Consider the following 12,969-nt stretch of genomic DNA (forward strand, 5'->3'; position numbering starts at 1 on the left):
CGTATTCGCAGGGCAGACTCCAAACCTCTACTTTCTTTTCCCACATTGAAGGCTGCAACAACCTTGCTACGCGCAGTCATTTGATGCACTCCATTCATTAAAGTCCCAACCCTTACTTGATACGGATTTCAACTTTACTTTACCGTCATATCCTTTTATCCCAAAGTTGCAGAAATTGGTTATAATGTGATCAAACAACTGCAGTTGGTTAACAGCGGATATTCAACGACGCACATGGTCTCGTCAAAACGGTGATGGAACAAGTTGTTTATGTCGTGGAAGATAGGATGTTTAATCAAACACAGTATTTCAATATTGGCACCAGATATACCATCGGATTCTAGTTTTGTGGTAAATAACTTCGGCTGCCTGTCAAATTAGAATCCATGGAAAGACTCAGACGAGCCAACGATAATATTTCGATGACATGATGAGTGTAACAATGATGACATTTCGTGCGCGTCAACAACTGAAAATGCTGAAAACACGGATTGCGGAAACATCATCTGCGGAAAGAAATACAATTAAAGGGCCTGTCCCACTTGGGTGACATAATCCGCGATTCCAGAAGAGTGCCTTCGACTTTCATGCTCGAGGGCACTCTTCTGGAAAGTGGATCGACCGGCCGCGTTGAAACCGCGAGCGGCATCTACCGACCACACACACACACACACACACACACACACACACACACACACACACACACACACACACACACACACACACACACACACACACACACACACACACACACACACACACACACACACACACACACACACACACACATCGCGAAGGAGGGGGCCAGGGAAAGCGGATGAGCACTGTCTGCGTGGTGAAGAGGAAGGTAAACGGCTACCACAGAGCGCGTAAGTCCTTTAGATAGCGCGGGGGGGGGGGGGGGGGGGGGGGGGAGAAGGGAGAGACGGAGAGAGAAGCGGAGGGAAGGGGGGGGAGACGGGGGAGAGGAGAGAAGGGGGAGAGGAGAGACGGTGGGGAGAAGGAGTGGAGATATATAATAAAGTTTAGCGGGCACTTTACCTACCGGTAGGTCTTCCTAGGTCGTGAAACTCCAATGAGCCAATCAAATTGGCCCTCAGCGAAGGAGATGGCCTACGACTGCCCTCCAGTGCCCTCCAGTGAATAGCGACCGCACTCCCCTGCACCGCACTCCAGTGGATGGAGAATCTGGCGGATTCATTGCCACAATGTTATGTCGAAGTCGTTATAGTATATTGTTAAGGCAGAGATTAATAGGTTATTGATTAGTAAGGGTATCAAAGGCTAAGGGAGAGGGGGGAAATAGATCAGCCTTGATCGAATCACGGAGCAGATTCGAATGTGCCCGTGGCCTAATTGTGCTCCAATATCTTATGGCAGTGCCACCGCATTGGGAAGACCAAACATCTACATTACATTGAAAAAAAAAGCGCAAGCAGATCACTGCTTTACCGGGAAGATGTTTTGGTCCTGTACAGTGCAAGGGAGTGGTACTGTACAAGAACCTTACATATTTTGTGTTTTCATGCGAAACTGCCAACGGAAGGTGAGTGGTTACAAAGCGAGAACAGGGATTAGTGAAGGGGTGATATTTGCCAATTTCTGAACAGGCATGGAAGGGAAATATTTGCCCAGTGAATTGCATTGAATGTGAAAACTAGTTAGTAGAATGGGACAAGCAGGGACAACCTGATCTCTTGCCGATTGCTGGGTACGTGAGCACTAAATTACAAAGAGCAAATGGATAATGCGAACCTCGCGGTTATCTGCTGCTACATTCACACGTTTTTCCTCCTTATTCTGCTACTCACCAGTTCACCAAACAAGTGTGGTTTCACTTGTTCTCGGTGTGACAAACAGCCCCGTTTCTCGACATAGCATTTTACTGCTCCACATGTGTAGCCCACATGTTCAGTGGGTCTTGTGTACTACCTGGGATCCTTAGATAGGGCAGTCCCGTTTAGGCCATTGTTTCCGGCCTGCTATTGTCCGACTAAATTTATCTCCTCATACATCGAATCTATCGCCGGTCCCCCATCCCTGTCAGGGTTCATGCCATCCTCCATCCGAAAACACCTCACATGTTCTCCATCACTTTAACAACTTGCAGATTTTATGTCAATACTCATTTTTTTATTATGGACGACGTCGCTTTGCACTTCCATTAAGCATCAGGAAGACATCAGAACTTTCCGTTTCATCTACGAATGGAGACTCAACCACTTCTCCCCAACTAACAATATCCTTCACATTATTACGTGCATCTGCTGATTATTGTAAGTTGTATTTTGTACAACGAACTATTAATAATTAATATATAATGCATGGGAACGCAATCAGGAAACCTTTCAACGCAAATTTCTCTTATTAATACCTTGCCATGTAACTGGTAACAGGTACACAAATCTTTGAGTACATAACTAAATTACAACACATTTGTGCACATTATCATGTGACGAGCATAAAGACTGCCTTCAGAATTAATAGATGCATTTTCAAGATGTTTTCAATCCAGTTGCAGGAAATTTTATTTTGGACAATTACAAATAGTTTACTCCCAATTACGCGAAAGAGACAATATGCAACAAGGGAATGTTTTCATTAATATTCCACTCGTACTGATTCATATTCCTGGGCAGACAAAAATGGCTGCTTTAAAAATAAAATGGTATTCCTTAACACAAGCCATCAGCGGGATTTAGCTTAGGAGGTGGAAGCGCCGCATGGTTTCAAGAAGAGAAAATCGCTTTTCGCTGATTCTGGAGAAAGACAGGCCGAGTATTGATTAAGATCTGACACGCGGACTACACGTCCTGTCCCAGGATTGCGTAAAGTTTCCGCCATGGCAAGTCTTCCATTGAACGTGCCGTGAGAATTGCCAGGATTGTAGCAATAACTGCGGGAGTTATACGCTTGAATGTTATTTCTGTCTTGTTTACACTTGATGCCAATCAACAGAACAATGATCAGAAGAAAGACAACGGACGTACAACTGAAAATCACGATTAAATAAACGTTTGGATCAGATAAATATTCTGGATCCATCAATAAGTTGCTTCTTTCCACGATTCCTTCAGTGCTGTTCTCCAAAACTTTAATGTTCACTGTGACCGTGCTGGACAGGCTTGGCTGCCCATTGTCCTTCACCAAGATGACCAGACTTGTCTGACTTACAGCAGTGTCTGACTGCATGATGTTGCGCGCTGTTCTAATTTCACCGGATATTTGCCCAACTTTGTACAAACTGGGATGGGTAGACTTCACCATTTGATAAACGAGCCGAGCGTTCTGACCAGAATCTGCATCAGTTGCCATTATCTTGGTGACCAAGTACCCTTGCCCCGCTGACCTTGGCACAGTCTCCACCGCTGCTGATCCACTATGTTCTGACGGCGAAACAATTACCGGCGCGTTGTCATTTTGATCCAAGATGATCACATTCACCCTGGCGCTGCTGCTCAGCGGAGGCATCCCCGCGTCACGAGCTTGAACGTGGATCTGGAAGTTTTTGAGATTCTCATAGTCAAACGACCGCAGCGCATAAATGGTACCGTTCATTGAGTTAATGGTTAGGTAGGTGGACGCTGGCGCGTTTATGACTTGATTCTCATGAAAAGTATAAGAAACACGCGAATTCTGGTCCAGATCGGGATCCGTTGCTGTTATTGTGAAAATGGACGCACCCGGAGCGTTATTCTCCATAACGTATATGTTGTAGGATGATTCAGCAAACCGAGGGGCGTTATCATTAATGTCTGAAATTGTAATACTCATGGTTATATTTGCGGACAGTGAAGGCGATCCCAAGTCCCAGGCGGAAATAAGTATTCTGTACTCAGATATCGCTTCACGATCAAACATTTCGCTGGTAATTAATTTATAATGATCCGATGCTGTTTGTAGTTTAAAGGGTATGTTCCTTGGTACCGTGCAGCGAACATGGCCGTTCTCTCCAGAATCACGATCCAAAACACTGATCAACGTTACTAAAGTTCCTGGCGGAGCATTTTCTGGGATTATGTTGGAAGCTGATGTCACCTTTATTTCGGGTGCATTGTCGTTCACGTCAATTACTTTGATAAGCACTTTGGAGTGCCCCGTCATTACAGGTGAGCCGTGGTCCACTACTTCAACATTGAGAGAATAACTGTTTGCTTCTTCAAAATCCAGCTGCCCGCCAACTCGAATCTCCCCGGTCTCTGGGTCTAAACTGAACAAATTACCGACTTTTCGCAAGGCAACATCACTAAATGAATATACTATCTTTGCATTCTCTCCTTCGTCCAAATCATTTCCTTTGAGTTTCAACACCAAGGTACCATGCGGTGCGTTCTCACTTATGCTGCCCCTGTAAATATCACGTTCGAAAACAGGTGGATTGTCATTGTTGTCCAATACAGTAATGAGAATTTGAGCTGTGCCTGTTCTTCGAGGGGTCCCACCATCAGTCGCAGTCAGAAAGAGCTGAAATGATGATTGTAGCTCTCGGTCCAAAGATTTCTCCAACAGCAATTCGGCAATTATAATATCGTCCTCGGTTTTCTGTGTCCTCAGACTGAAGTACTCACTGGAACTGACTGTATAGGCGGTCACGGTATTTGTTCCAATGTCGGGATCATCCGCGCTCTCGAGACGGAAACGTACACCGGGTGCATTCGCTTCCGATATCTGAAGGGCAATGCTGCTCTGCGGGAAAGTGGGCGCATTGTCATTTACATCACGAATCTCTATTTTTCCGCGGTACACCTCCAAGGGCTTTTCCAATATTATTTCGAAAGGAATAATGCACACATCCGCTTCACCGCAAATACGTTCTCTGTCGATTCTTTCACGAATAGACAATATTCCATTGTCCAAACTGACCTTCATGTACCGCCCTCCGTCATCAGCGCCCAGTCGGAATTTGCGAGCTGACAATTGATGTACGTTCAGGCCCAGATCTTGAGCGATATTCCCAACAAATGCTCCTTGCTTCATTTCCTCGGGAACAGAATAAATAAGTTGCCCGGAAATTAGACCGGGTGCACATATCGTAAACATGCACAGAAACGCATTGAATGCAAACCTCGGTAGGAACGCCATTGTTCCGAGCTCAGTCAATGTCCAAAACTCTCCGAGTAATCCGTAAAAAAGGTTAAAACCACAAGATTTAAAAATAAATCAAAGATGTTCTAAATACCGATTCGAAACAGATGGGATATCAATCCTCCTCAGCTTTATTCCGCAATCCAAACCAGGCACTGCTAGCCTCGCTGGTCGCGACTGACGTTTTTATTCTGGGATGTGGGAGGGGCAATGGATCCATCTGCGTACTTGAGCTTCTCATTGGTAGACAGCGACACGACCAGTTCTTTTCAGCAACTGCAGCTACAATTCTTAAAGCTGTGCTGCTCCCCAAAACATTTAATGTAGCACCAAAAAACATACCCTAGAAAATGGCGGGATTGTACTAAATATTTGAATTCTTATGTACCTTGAGGATGTGCATTTCACTTTGCTTTCTTTCCATTGGTTCCATTATTGCAATTCAATTACGTAATTTCCCATTTATCAGCATGTCTTTTCTCATTTAAATTACACCCTGGTTAACATTAATCTTTTGATGCCGTGTTCCCCTTGTAAAATGGCCTTTTCAGTACGTTGGTAAGGTGGCCCAACGTACTTGTAATGTGTTCAGACGATTGTAGTTTCATTTCTGCCTTGGAGATCCACAACATCGTACAAGATCCTGGCAAAGCTTGAATGGGGCAAGTTCTTTATGTCGTAGAGAATAGGACGTTAATCACCTACAGCTACAATTCTTAAAGCTGTATCGCTCTCCTTAATATGTAATGGTGTACATAAACAGTACTCGACAAAAACAGCAGTTCCTTTTTGTTTACAGCGTTTAGCTTCGCAATTCACAGCAGACGTGTTCAGAGGGGATTTAGACCGATAAATCGTTTCACTCAGAACGCAATAGCAAGCAAATAAATGGCACCAGTATTTCTATGATGCAGCGTTTCATATCGATAATATAGTCTCCGTTTACAGATGTTGGGCCACTTACAGTTGCGCCTAAGGGTAGCAACAATATACTTTAATTTAACGACTGTATAGTTGTCCTTTTTTGATATGTGGTGTTTATTATTATGCCCCTCGCAACACAATACTTTTCAAGCAAAGTTTACCTCTTTAGCGATCAAAGGGCATAACATTGTGAATATTATTGTCACTTTCAGATATTTTTCGTGAACATAGTGCGTTTGATTAACCAATTGTTGAAGCAAATTCCTGCTTGTCGCTTGATCCTTGGAGAAAGGTATCGTCAAGACCAAATTAAGCCGTTTGTTGACATATGCACAGAGAAGGTGAGGCGCTGCTGCAGTGTAAAAATGTGTTTGCAGGAACTTCACAGGCACATAACGCCACTGGCCCCGACGGATATTGTGGAAAATGTTTAAAAAAAATAGGGCGTGAGGTTTTGCGCGGTAAATTTTGTGATTTTTTGAATTCTTATTCACCTTGTGAGGTGTCGTTTCTTCTTTCTTTCTTTCTTTCCAAAAGTTCCCCTATCGTAATTTGCAAATAAATTATTCAATTGCCCATTGATCTACAGATCATAGATCTTTATAAAAACGCCTTGGATAACACTAATATATTGTTGCCAGATGTTTGCAGTAAAATTGCGTTTCAGTGAACGCCATTCGGAATTTCAGATCCATATTGCTGTTATTGTCGGCCTGTCTTCTACCAAACAAGAATAATTCTACTATAATTATTTAACAATAATGGTAATTAACGGTAATCAGTGAAATATGAAGTTTCATGTGTGACAACAACTGAAAATGCTGAAAATACTCATCGACTCAGATATCATCTGAGGGAAGAAATAGAATTAACGCTTCAAGACTGGGATCCTGTGTCAGAACTGCAAAGGAATTAAAATGTTAATTTTTTTTCAGGAGGATTGAGAATGGGAGGTAAAGCAGAGAAAACATGAATCTCTTTGAGGCCGAGACCAAATAAATGTATACACTTAGAGCAGCTATTAGGGCACGTTATGCTTTTTGCTTCTGTGGGTCATGGTTAATAGTAACGGAAATGGGCATGCTCGTGTTATTGAACGGACAGGGAGTTGCGGGTAAAATAAAGGTGTTCTTTAAACATTGGAACACTGGTACACAGGGTTTGAAGAAAGTTGTGAATTATTGTGTGTAGCACAGAACAGAAAGGATTTGGTCAAGCCACAGAAGGAGCTGAGCAGACTCTCAAGAAGGTTGCCCGGATAGGAAGGCTTACATTAGCAGGGGAGATTGTAAGTCAAGATCTGGAATCCCTGGATTGAAAACAGTTGAGGAGTGTTATGAGAGAGATACAGAAACATGCGAGACACAGATAGAGTAGATGGCCAATAGCATTTCCAACTATAGGACCGTCCAAAGCTAGAAAATATAGATGGGTGATACTGGAAACCATTGATGTCAAAACAGCGTGATATGCAAGGATAATGAGATGCAATTGAATGCGTTTCAGTGAACGCCATTCGGAATTTCAGATCCATATTGCTGTTATTGTCGGCCTGTCTTCCACCAAACAAGAATAATTCTGCTATCGTTATTTAACAATAATGGTAATTAATGGTAATCAGTGAAATATGAAGTTTCATGTGTGACAACAACTGAAAATGCTGAAAACACTCATCGACAGATATCATCTGAGGGAAGAAATACAACTAACGCTTCAAGACTGGGATCCTTTGTCAGAACTACAAAGCTAGAAAAATATAAGATCAGAGAGATGAGTTTTAAAGCTGACCGGGTGTGGCGGACTAATCATTTCAGAAAAAAAAGAGAACATAGCATCTCGACTGTGATGTCAGTGTAGGTGGTGAAGACGGGAACAGATGAGTATGAAAAATGTACTTAATGGGTATGTGACGTGCAGGGAATTGGTGGAAATGGAATTTATGGAAGGATGGAATTCGTTGTGATAAACATGGTGGCCAGCGTCGATGCGTTGTACCGACAGATCTGTTTCTATGTTCTACACCTCTATGCAAAATAGAATGAAGAACTAAGCCGACATTTTAACAGATGGAAGATGAGGCGCTGTTTTTCAAGCGTGCTCGATCTGGAGTCCTGCAAGTCAGAGACAAAAGCATCAGCTCATGCTGAAATTTTGAATTAAACTGAAAAGGAACCGGAAAATATGTATCTTTACTGCAGACGTGCTCTGCAAAGAATGGCGCAATCCTCTCAGTGTTTCAACACACTCGCCACATTGGGTAGACCAATACTTACATTGTATAGGGAGAAGAGAAAGCAAATCACTGCTTCACCGGGGATAATTTCACGTCCTGTATGGTGGAAGGGAATCTGTAAAATAACGAACGTGAAACGTTTTGTGGTTTCATGGAAAACTGTAAAGAACGGTCAGTGGTCGGTATGGTCAGAAGACCAGAATAGGGATCGATGAAGGAGTGATACATTTGAACTACGAATCAGGCAGGGTAGTATATATGTGCTCAGTAGCGAAATGTTCGAATTGTATTGAACGTGAAAGCTAGTGAGTGGAAGATGACAAACACCTACACTTTTTTTAAACGTTTCGTACTGTTTTATCAGGAACTGGATTCTTTTTTTATTGTTTTTATTTTATGCGTGAAATGTTTAAGTTTTATGTGCGATGCTCCGGTATTCCCTGGGAAACGTCTTCTCATTTTGTACTGTACAACGTTGCTTTGCAATATGACAATAAACGATTATGATGATGATGATGGTGTTAGCAGTACGTTACACATATCAAAAAGCACAATCTGAGCCTCATGGTTACGACTACATTCGCTCGTTTTCCTCTCCCTCTCAGAGATAAAACATTTATTCCATTAATACCTTCCTCGACTTCTGTTACTTCCAAACTATAGTCTTTTAACTCTTAGTCAGTTTGCCAAATTACCCGTTTCGCAACATAGAATGTTACTTTGACCCACATGTGCAGCACCGCATGTTCAGTGTTTCTCGTCTCAACTCACATGCTCCCCACCAAATAACAACTTGCAAATGTTTTGCCAATCCTCATTTTTACCATGAACGATGTCGCCTTGCATTTTCATTCCACATCAGGATATCAAGGCATTCAGTTTCATCTAAGAATAGAGGTTCAACCAGTTCACCTCAACCTATGCTGACCCCCACATGAATCAACTGGCAAAATTACTATCATCACCTGGATCCACTTGCTATCGGTTGCTCCAAGCCTTACTATCGACCATTTTCAACCAGCAACCTTCCTCTCCTCTCGTCACCAAGGGTTCGATACCAAACGTCTTATGCCAGTTTATCTCCACAGATGCTGCCTGACTTTCTGATTTCCTCCAGCATGTTGAGCTCAAAATTCCAGCATCTGCAATCTCTTGTGATTCTAATATATGAGCATAATTATTTCCTTCGCCAGCTGATTATTGTTATAGGTATTGTCTGTACCACAAACTATAAGCAATTATTCAAGAACATGTCGGTAGAATGCACCAGAGAAAACTTCAACCTAAATTCCACATATTAGTACTTCAGCCACGTAAGTAGCTCCAGGTACCCTGGTCATTTGCGTAATTGGCTAAATGGCAACGCGGCTGTGCAACATTTTGCAGTGACAAGCTGAAATACTGCCTTCGGAATTTAAAGATGCAATTTCATGATGTTTTCATTCCAGTTGCAGGAAATTTTATTTTGGACAATTACAACTTTACACCAATTTAAACGAAAAAGAGAAAAGATGCACCAAGAGAACGTTTTCTTAAATATTTCACTCGCACTGATTCACATCCTTCAGCAGAAATAAAATGGTCGCACACAAAATTACCATTCCTTAATCTACGTATCGACGTAATTTAGCATTGGTCTTGAGAGGTGGGAGCACCACATAGCTTCAGGAACAGAAAATCGCTTTTCGCTGACTCTGGAGACAGGCAGACCGAGCATTGATTCAGTTCTGGTCCTCGCACTACTCGGCCTGCCCCCAGGATAACGTAATGTTTCCTCCATCGCAGATATTCCATTAAACGTGCCATGCGAAACCCCGCCGTTGTAACAATAACTGGGAGAGTTATACTCTTGGGTAATATTTCTGCCCTGTTTGTACTTGATACCAATCAACAGAATGATGATCAGAAGAAAGACCACGGAAGTGCAACTGAAAATGACGATTAAATAAACGTTTGGATCAGAGAAATATTCTGGATTCTTCACCAAGGTGCTGCTTTCGCTGATTCCTTCAGTGCTGTTCTCCAAAACTCTAATGTTCATTGTAATTGTGCTGGACAGGCTTGGCTGCCCTTTGTCCCTAACCAAGATGATTAGAGTTTGTACAGCAGTGTCTGACTGGAAAACATTGCGCGCTGTTCTAACATCTCCGGAATGTTGTCCAACGTTGTACAAACCGGGGACGGTAGTTTTCACTATTTGATAAAAGAGCTGCGCGTTCTGACCAGAATCTGCATCAGTTGCCATTATCTTGCTGACCAAGTACCCTTGACCTGCTGACCGGGGTACGGTATCCACTGCTGCTGACCCACTTAGTTCTGAAGGTGAAATTATTACCGGCGCGTTGTCATTTTGATCCAGGATGACCACGTTCACCATGGCGCTGCTACTCAACGGAGGCACCCCGGCGTCACGGGCTTGAACATGGATCTGGAAGTTTTTTAGTTCCTCATAATCAAAGGAACGCAGTGCGTAAATAGTACCGTTAATTGAATTGATAGTGAGGTAAGTGGATACTGGCACATTGTGTATATGGTTATCGAGAAAGGAGAAGGAAATATAGGAATTTTGATCCAGATCAGGATCTGTTGCAGTTACTGTGGAAATGGACGCACCCGGAGCGTTGTTCTCCATTATATATATGTTGTAGGATGACTCTGTGAATTGTGGTTCGTTATCGTTAACGTCCGAAATTGCAATCTGGATGGTTGTATTTGATGAGAGTGACGGCGACCCCAAGTCCCAGGCTGAAATAAGAATGTTATACTCAGGGATGGCTTCACGGTCCAACGTTTCACTCGTGGTTAATTTATAGTTGTTCGATACCTTTTGCAGTCGAAATGGGACGTTCTTTTGTCTTAACTCGCAACGTACTTGACCGTTCGCTCCAGAATCACGATCCATCACATTAATCAGACATATGAAACTTCCTGGTGGCGCATTTTCCGGGATTTTGTTGCAAGGTGATGGTACCTTTATCTCAGGTGCGTTGTCGTTCACATCAGTGACTTTGATCAGTACTTTGGAGTGTCCTGTCATTGCAGGGGAACCGTGGTCCTGGGCTCGAATATCCAGAGAATAGCTGTTTACTTGTTCAAAATCTAGAAGCCCTTTGACTCGAAGCTCCCCAGTAACTGGGTCTAAACTGAATAATTTTCGCGCTCTTATCAAAGAAATATCACTAAAACAATACGTCAGCTCCGAATTCAGTCCTTCGTCCAAATCATTTGCTTTGACTTTCAGCACCAACGTACCCCGCGGCGCGTTCTCACTTACGATGCCTCTGTAAATATCATGATCGAACACAGGTGGATTATCGTTGATTTCCAATACAGTAATGATAATCTGAGCTGTGGCTGATCTCTGAGGGGTGCCACCATCAGTCGCCGTAAACAAGAGTTGAAATGATGATTGCTGCTCTCGGTCCAAAGATTTCCCTAACAGCAACTCGGCAATCATAATACCGTCTTCGGCTCTCTGTGTTTTTAGAATAAAGTGCTCACTGGAGCTGATTGTGTAAGCGGCCACGGTATTTGTACCAATGTCGGGATCATCCGCCCCCTCGAGTCGGAAACGTACACCGGGCGCACTGGCTTCCGATATCTGCAAGACAATGCTGCTCTGCGGGAAAGTGGGGGAATTGTCATTTACATCAAGAATCTCCAATTCCCCGTGATACACCTCCAAGGGGTTTTCCAATATTGTTTCGAAATGTACAGTACATTTATCATTCTGTCCACAAATACGATCCCGGTCGATTTTTTCACGAATAGACATTATTCCATTGTCCAAACTGACCTTCATGTACCGCCCTCCGTCATCAGAGCTCAGTCGGAATTTGCGAGCTGACAATTGCCGTACGTTGAGGCCCAAATCCACAGCGATATTCCCAACAAATGCCCCTTGCTCCATTTCCTCGGGAATGGAATAACGAATTTGCCCGGAGATAGGACCTGGTGCACATATCGCAAATATGCAAGCAAATGCTATGAGGGCAAACCTCGGTACGTACGCCATTATACCGCGCTCTGTCAAAGTCCAACACAGGGCCTCTCCTCGAGTAATCAGTGCAAATGGTCAAATCACGAAATAAGTATTCACAGATATTCCCAATACCGAATCGAAACAGACGGGAAAACTATCCTCTGCCTCTTTCGTCAATCTAAACGCAGACACTGTTCGCTTCTCTCGTCGCGTCTGACGTTTTTATTCTGGGATGTGGGAGGGACAATGGATCCATCTCTATACTTGAGCTTCTCATTGGTAGACAGCGACACGACCAGTCCTTTTCAACAACTGCAGCTGCAATTCTTAAAGCTGTACTGCTCTCCTATACATTTAATGGCGTGAATCTGTAAAACGTCCTCTTTAAAAAGAATCTTGAAGAAGGAACTTTTCTTTACACTTAACTTCGAAAGTGAAATCCCCAGAACGTTATCACGTTCTGTCTGTTCATTCAGAATTCCATAACGAAAACATAGATGGCATCATTATTTCTATGATGCCACACATCATATCGGATATATAATTTTTGCTTACAGATGTTTGAACCTTTACAGTCGCACATTAGGGCAGTAAGAAAATATATTAATGCAACGACTACATAATTTTCCCTTCTTTGGTAAGGGAATTTCATTATCACTTTTCAAATTTTGGAGAATATAATACTTTCAATTGGCCGATTGTTGAACCAACTTCCTGTTTAATGTGACTGTTTTAGAAATACATC

At 42.9% G+C, this 12,969-nt stretch overlaps 2 protein-coding genes across 2 annotated transcripts; both read right to left on the reverse strand.

The window, feature by feature from the left end:
• Positions 1–2,540: 2,540 nt before the first annotated feature.
• On the reverse strand, positions 2,541–5,106 carry LOC129701526 (protocadherin gamma-C5-like). The gene has a single exon (XM_055642775.1). It carries the CDS (start codon positions 5,080–5,082, stop codon positions 2,704–2,706), a length of 2,379 nt encoding a protein of 792 aa, XP_055498750.1. The 5' UTR covers positions 5,083–5,106; the 3' UTR covers positions 2,541–2,703.
• A 3,185-nt stretch (positions 5,107–8,291) lies between these two features.
• On the reverse strand, positions 8,292–12,572 carry LOC129701527 (protocadherin alpha-C2-like). The gene is given in 2 exon segments (XM_055642776.1): positions 8,292–9,997; positions 9,999–12,572. Coding segments are annotated over 2 exon segments (2,388 nt in total). The 5' UTR covers positions 12,258–12,572; the 3' UTR covers positions 8,292–9,868.
• Between the last annotated feature and the right edge of the window lie 397 nt (positions 12,573–12,969).

This window comes from Leucoraja erinacea, chromosome 11 (genome assembly GCF_028641065.1).
Source record: "Leucoraja erinacea ecotype New England chromosome 11, Leri_hhj_1, whole genome shotgun sequence".
Taxonomy (NCBI): Eukaryota; Metazoa; Chordata; class Chondrichthyes; order Rajiformes; family Rajidae; genus Leucoraja; species Leucoraja erinaceus.

Excerpts from the sequence above, each read along its gene's own strand:
- LOC129701526 (XM_055642775.1), bottom strand. The coding sequence starts at position 5,082 with ATGGCGTTCCTACCGAGGTTTGCATTCAATGCGTTTCTGTGCATGTTT.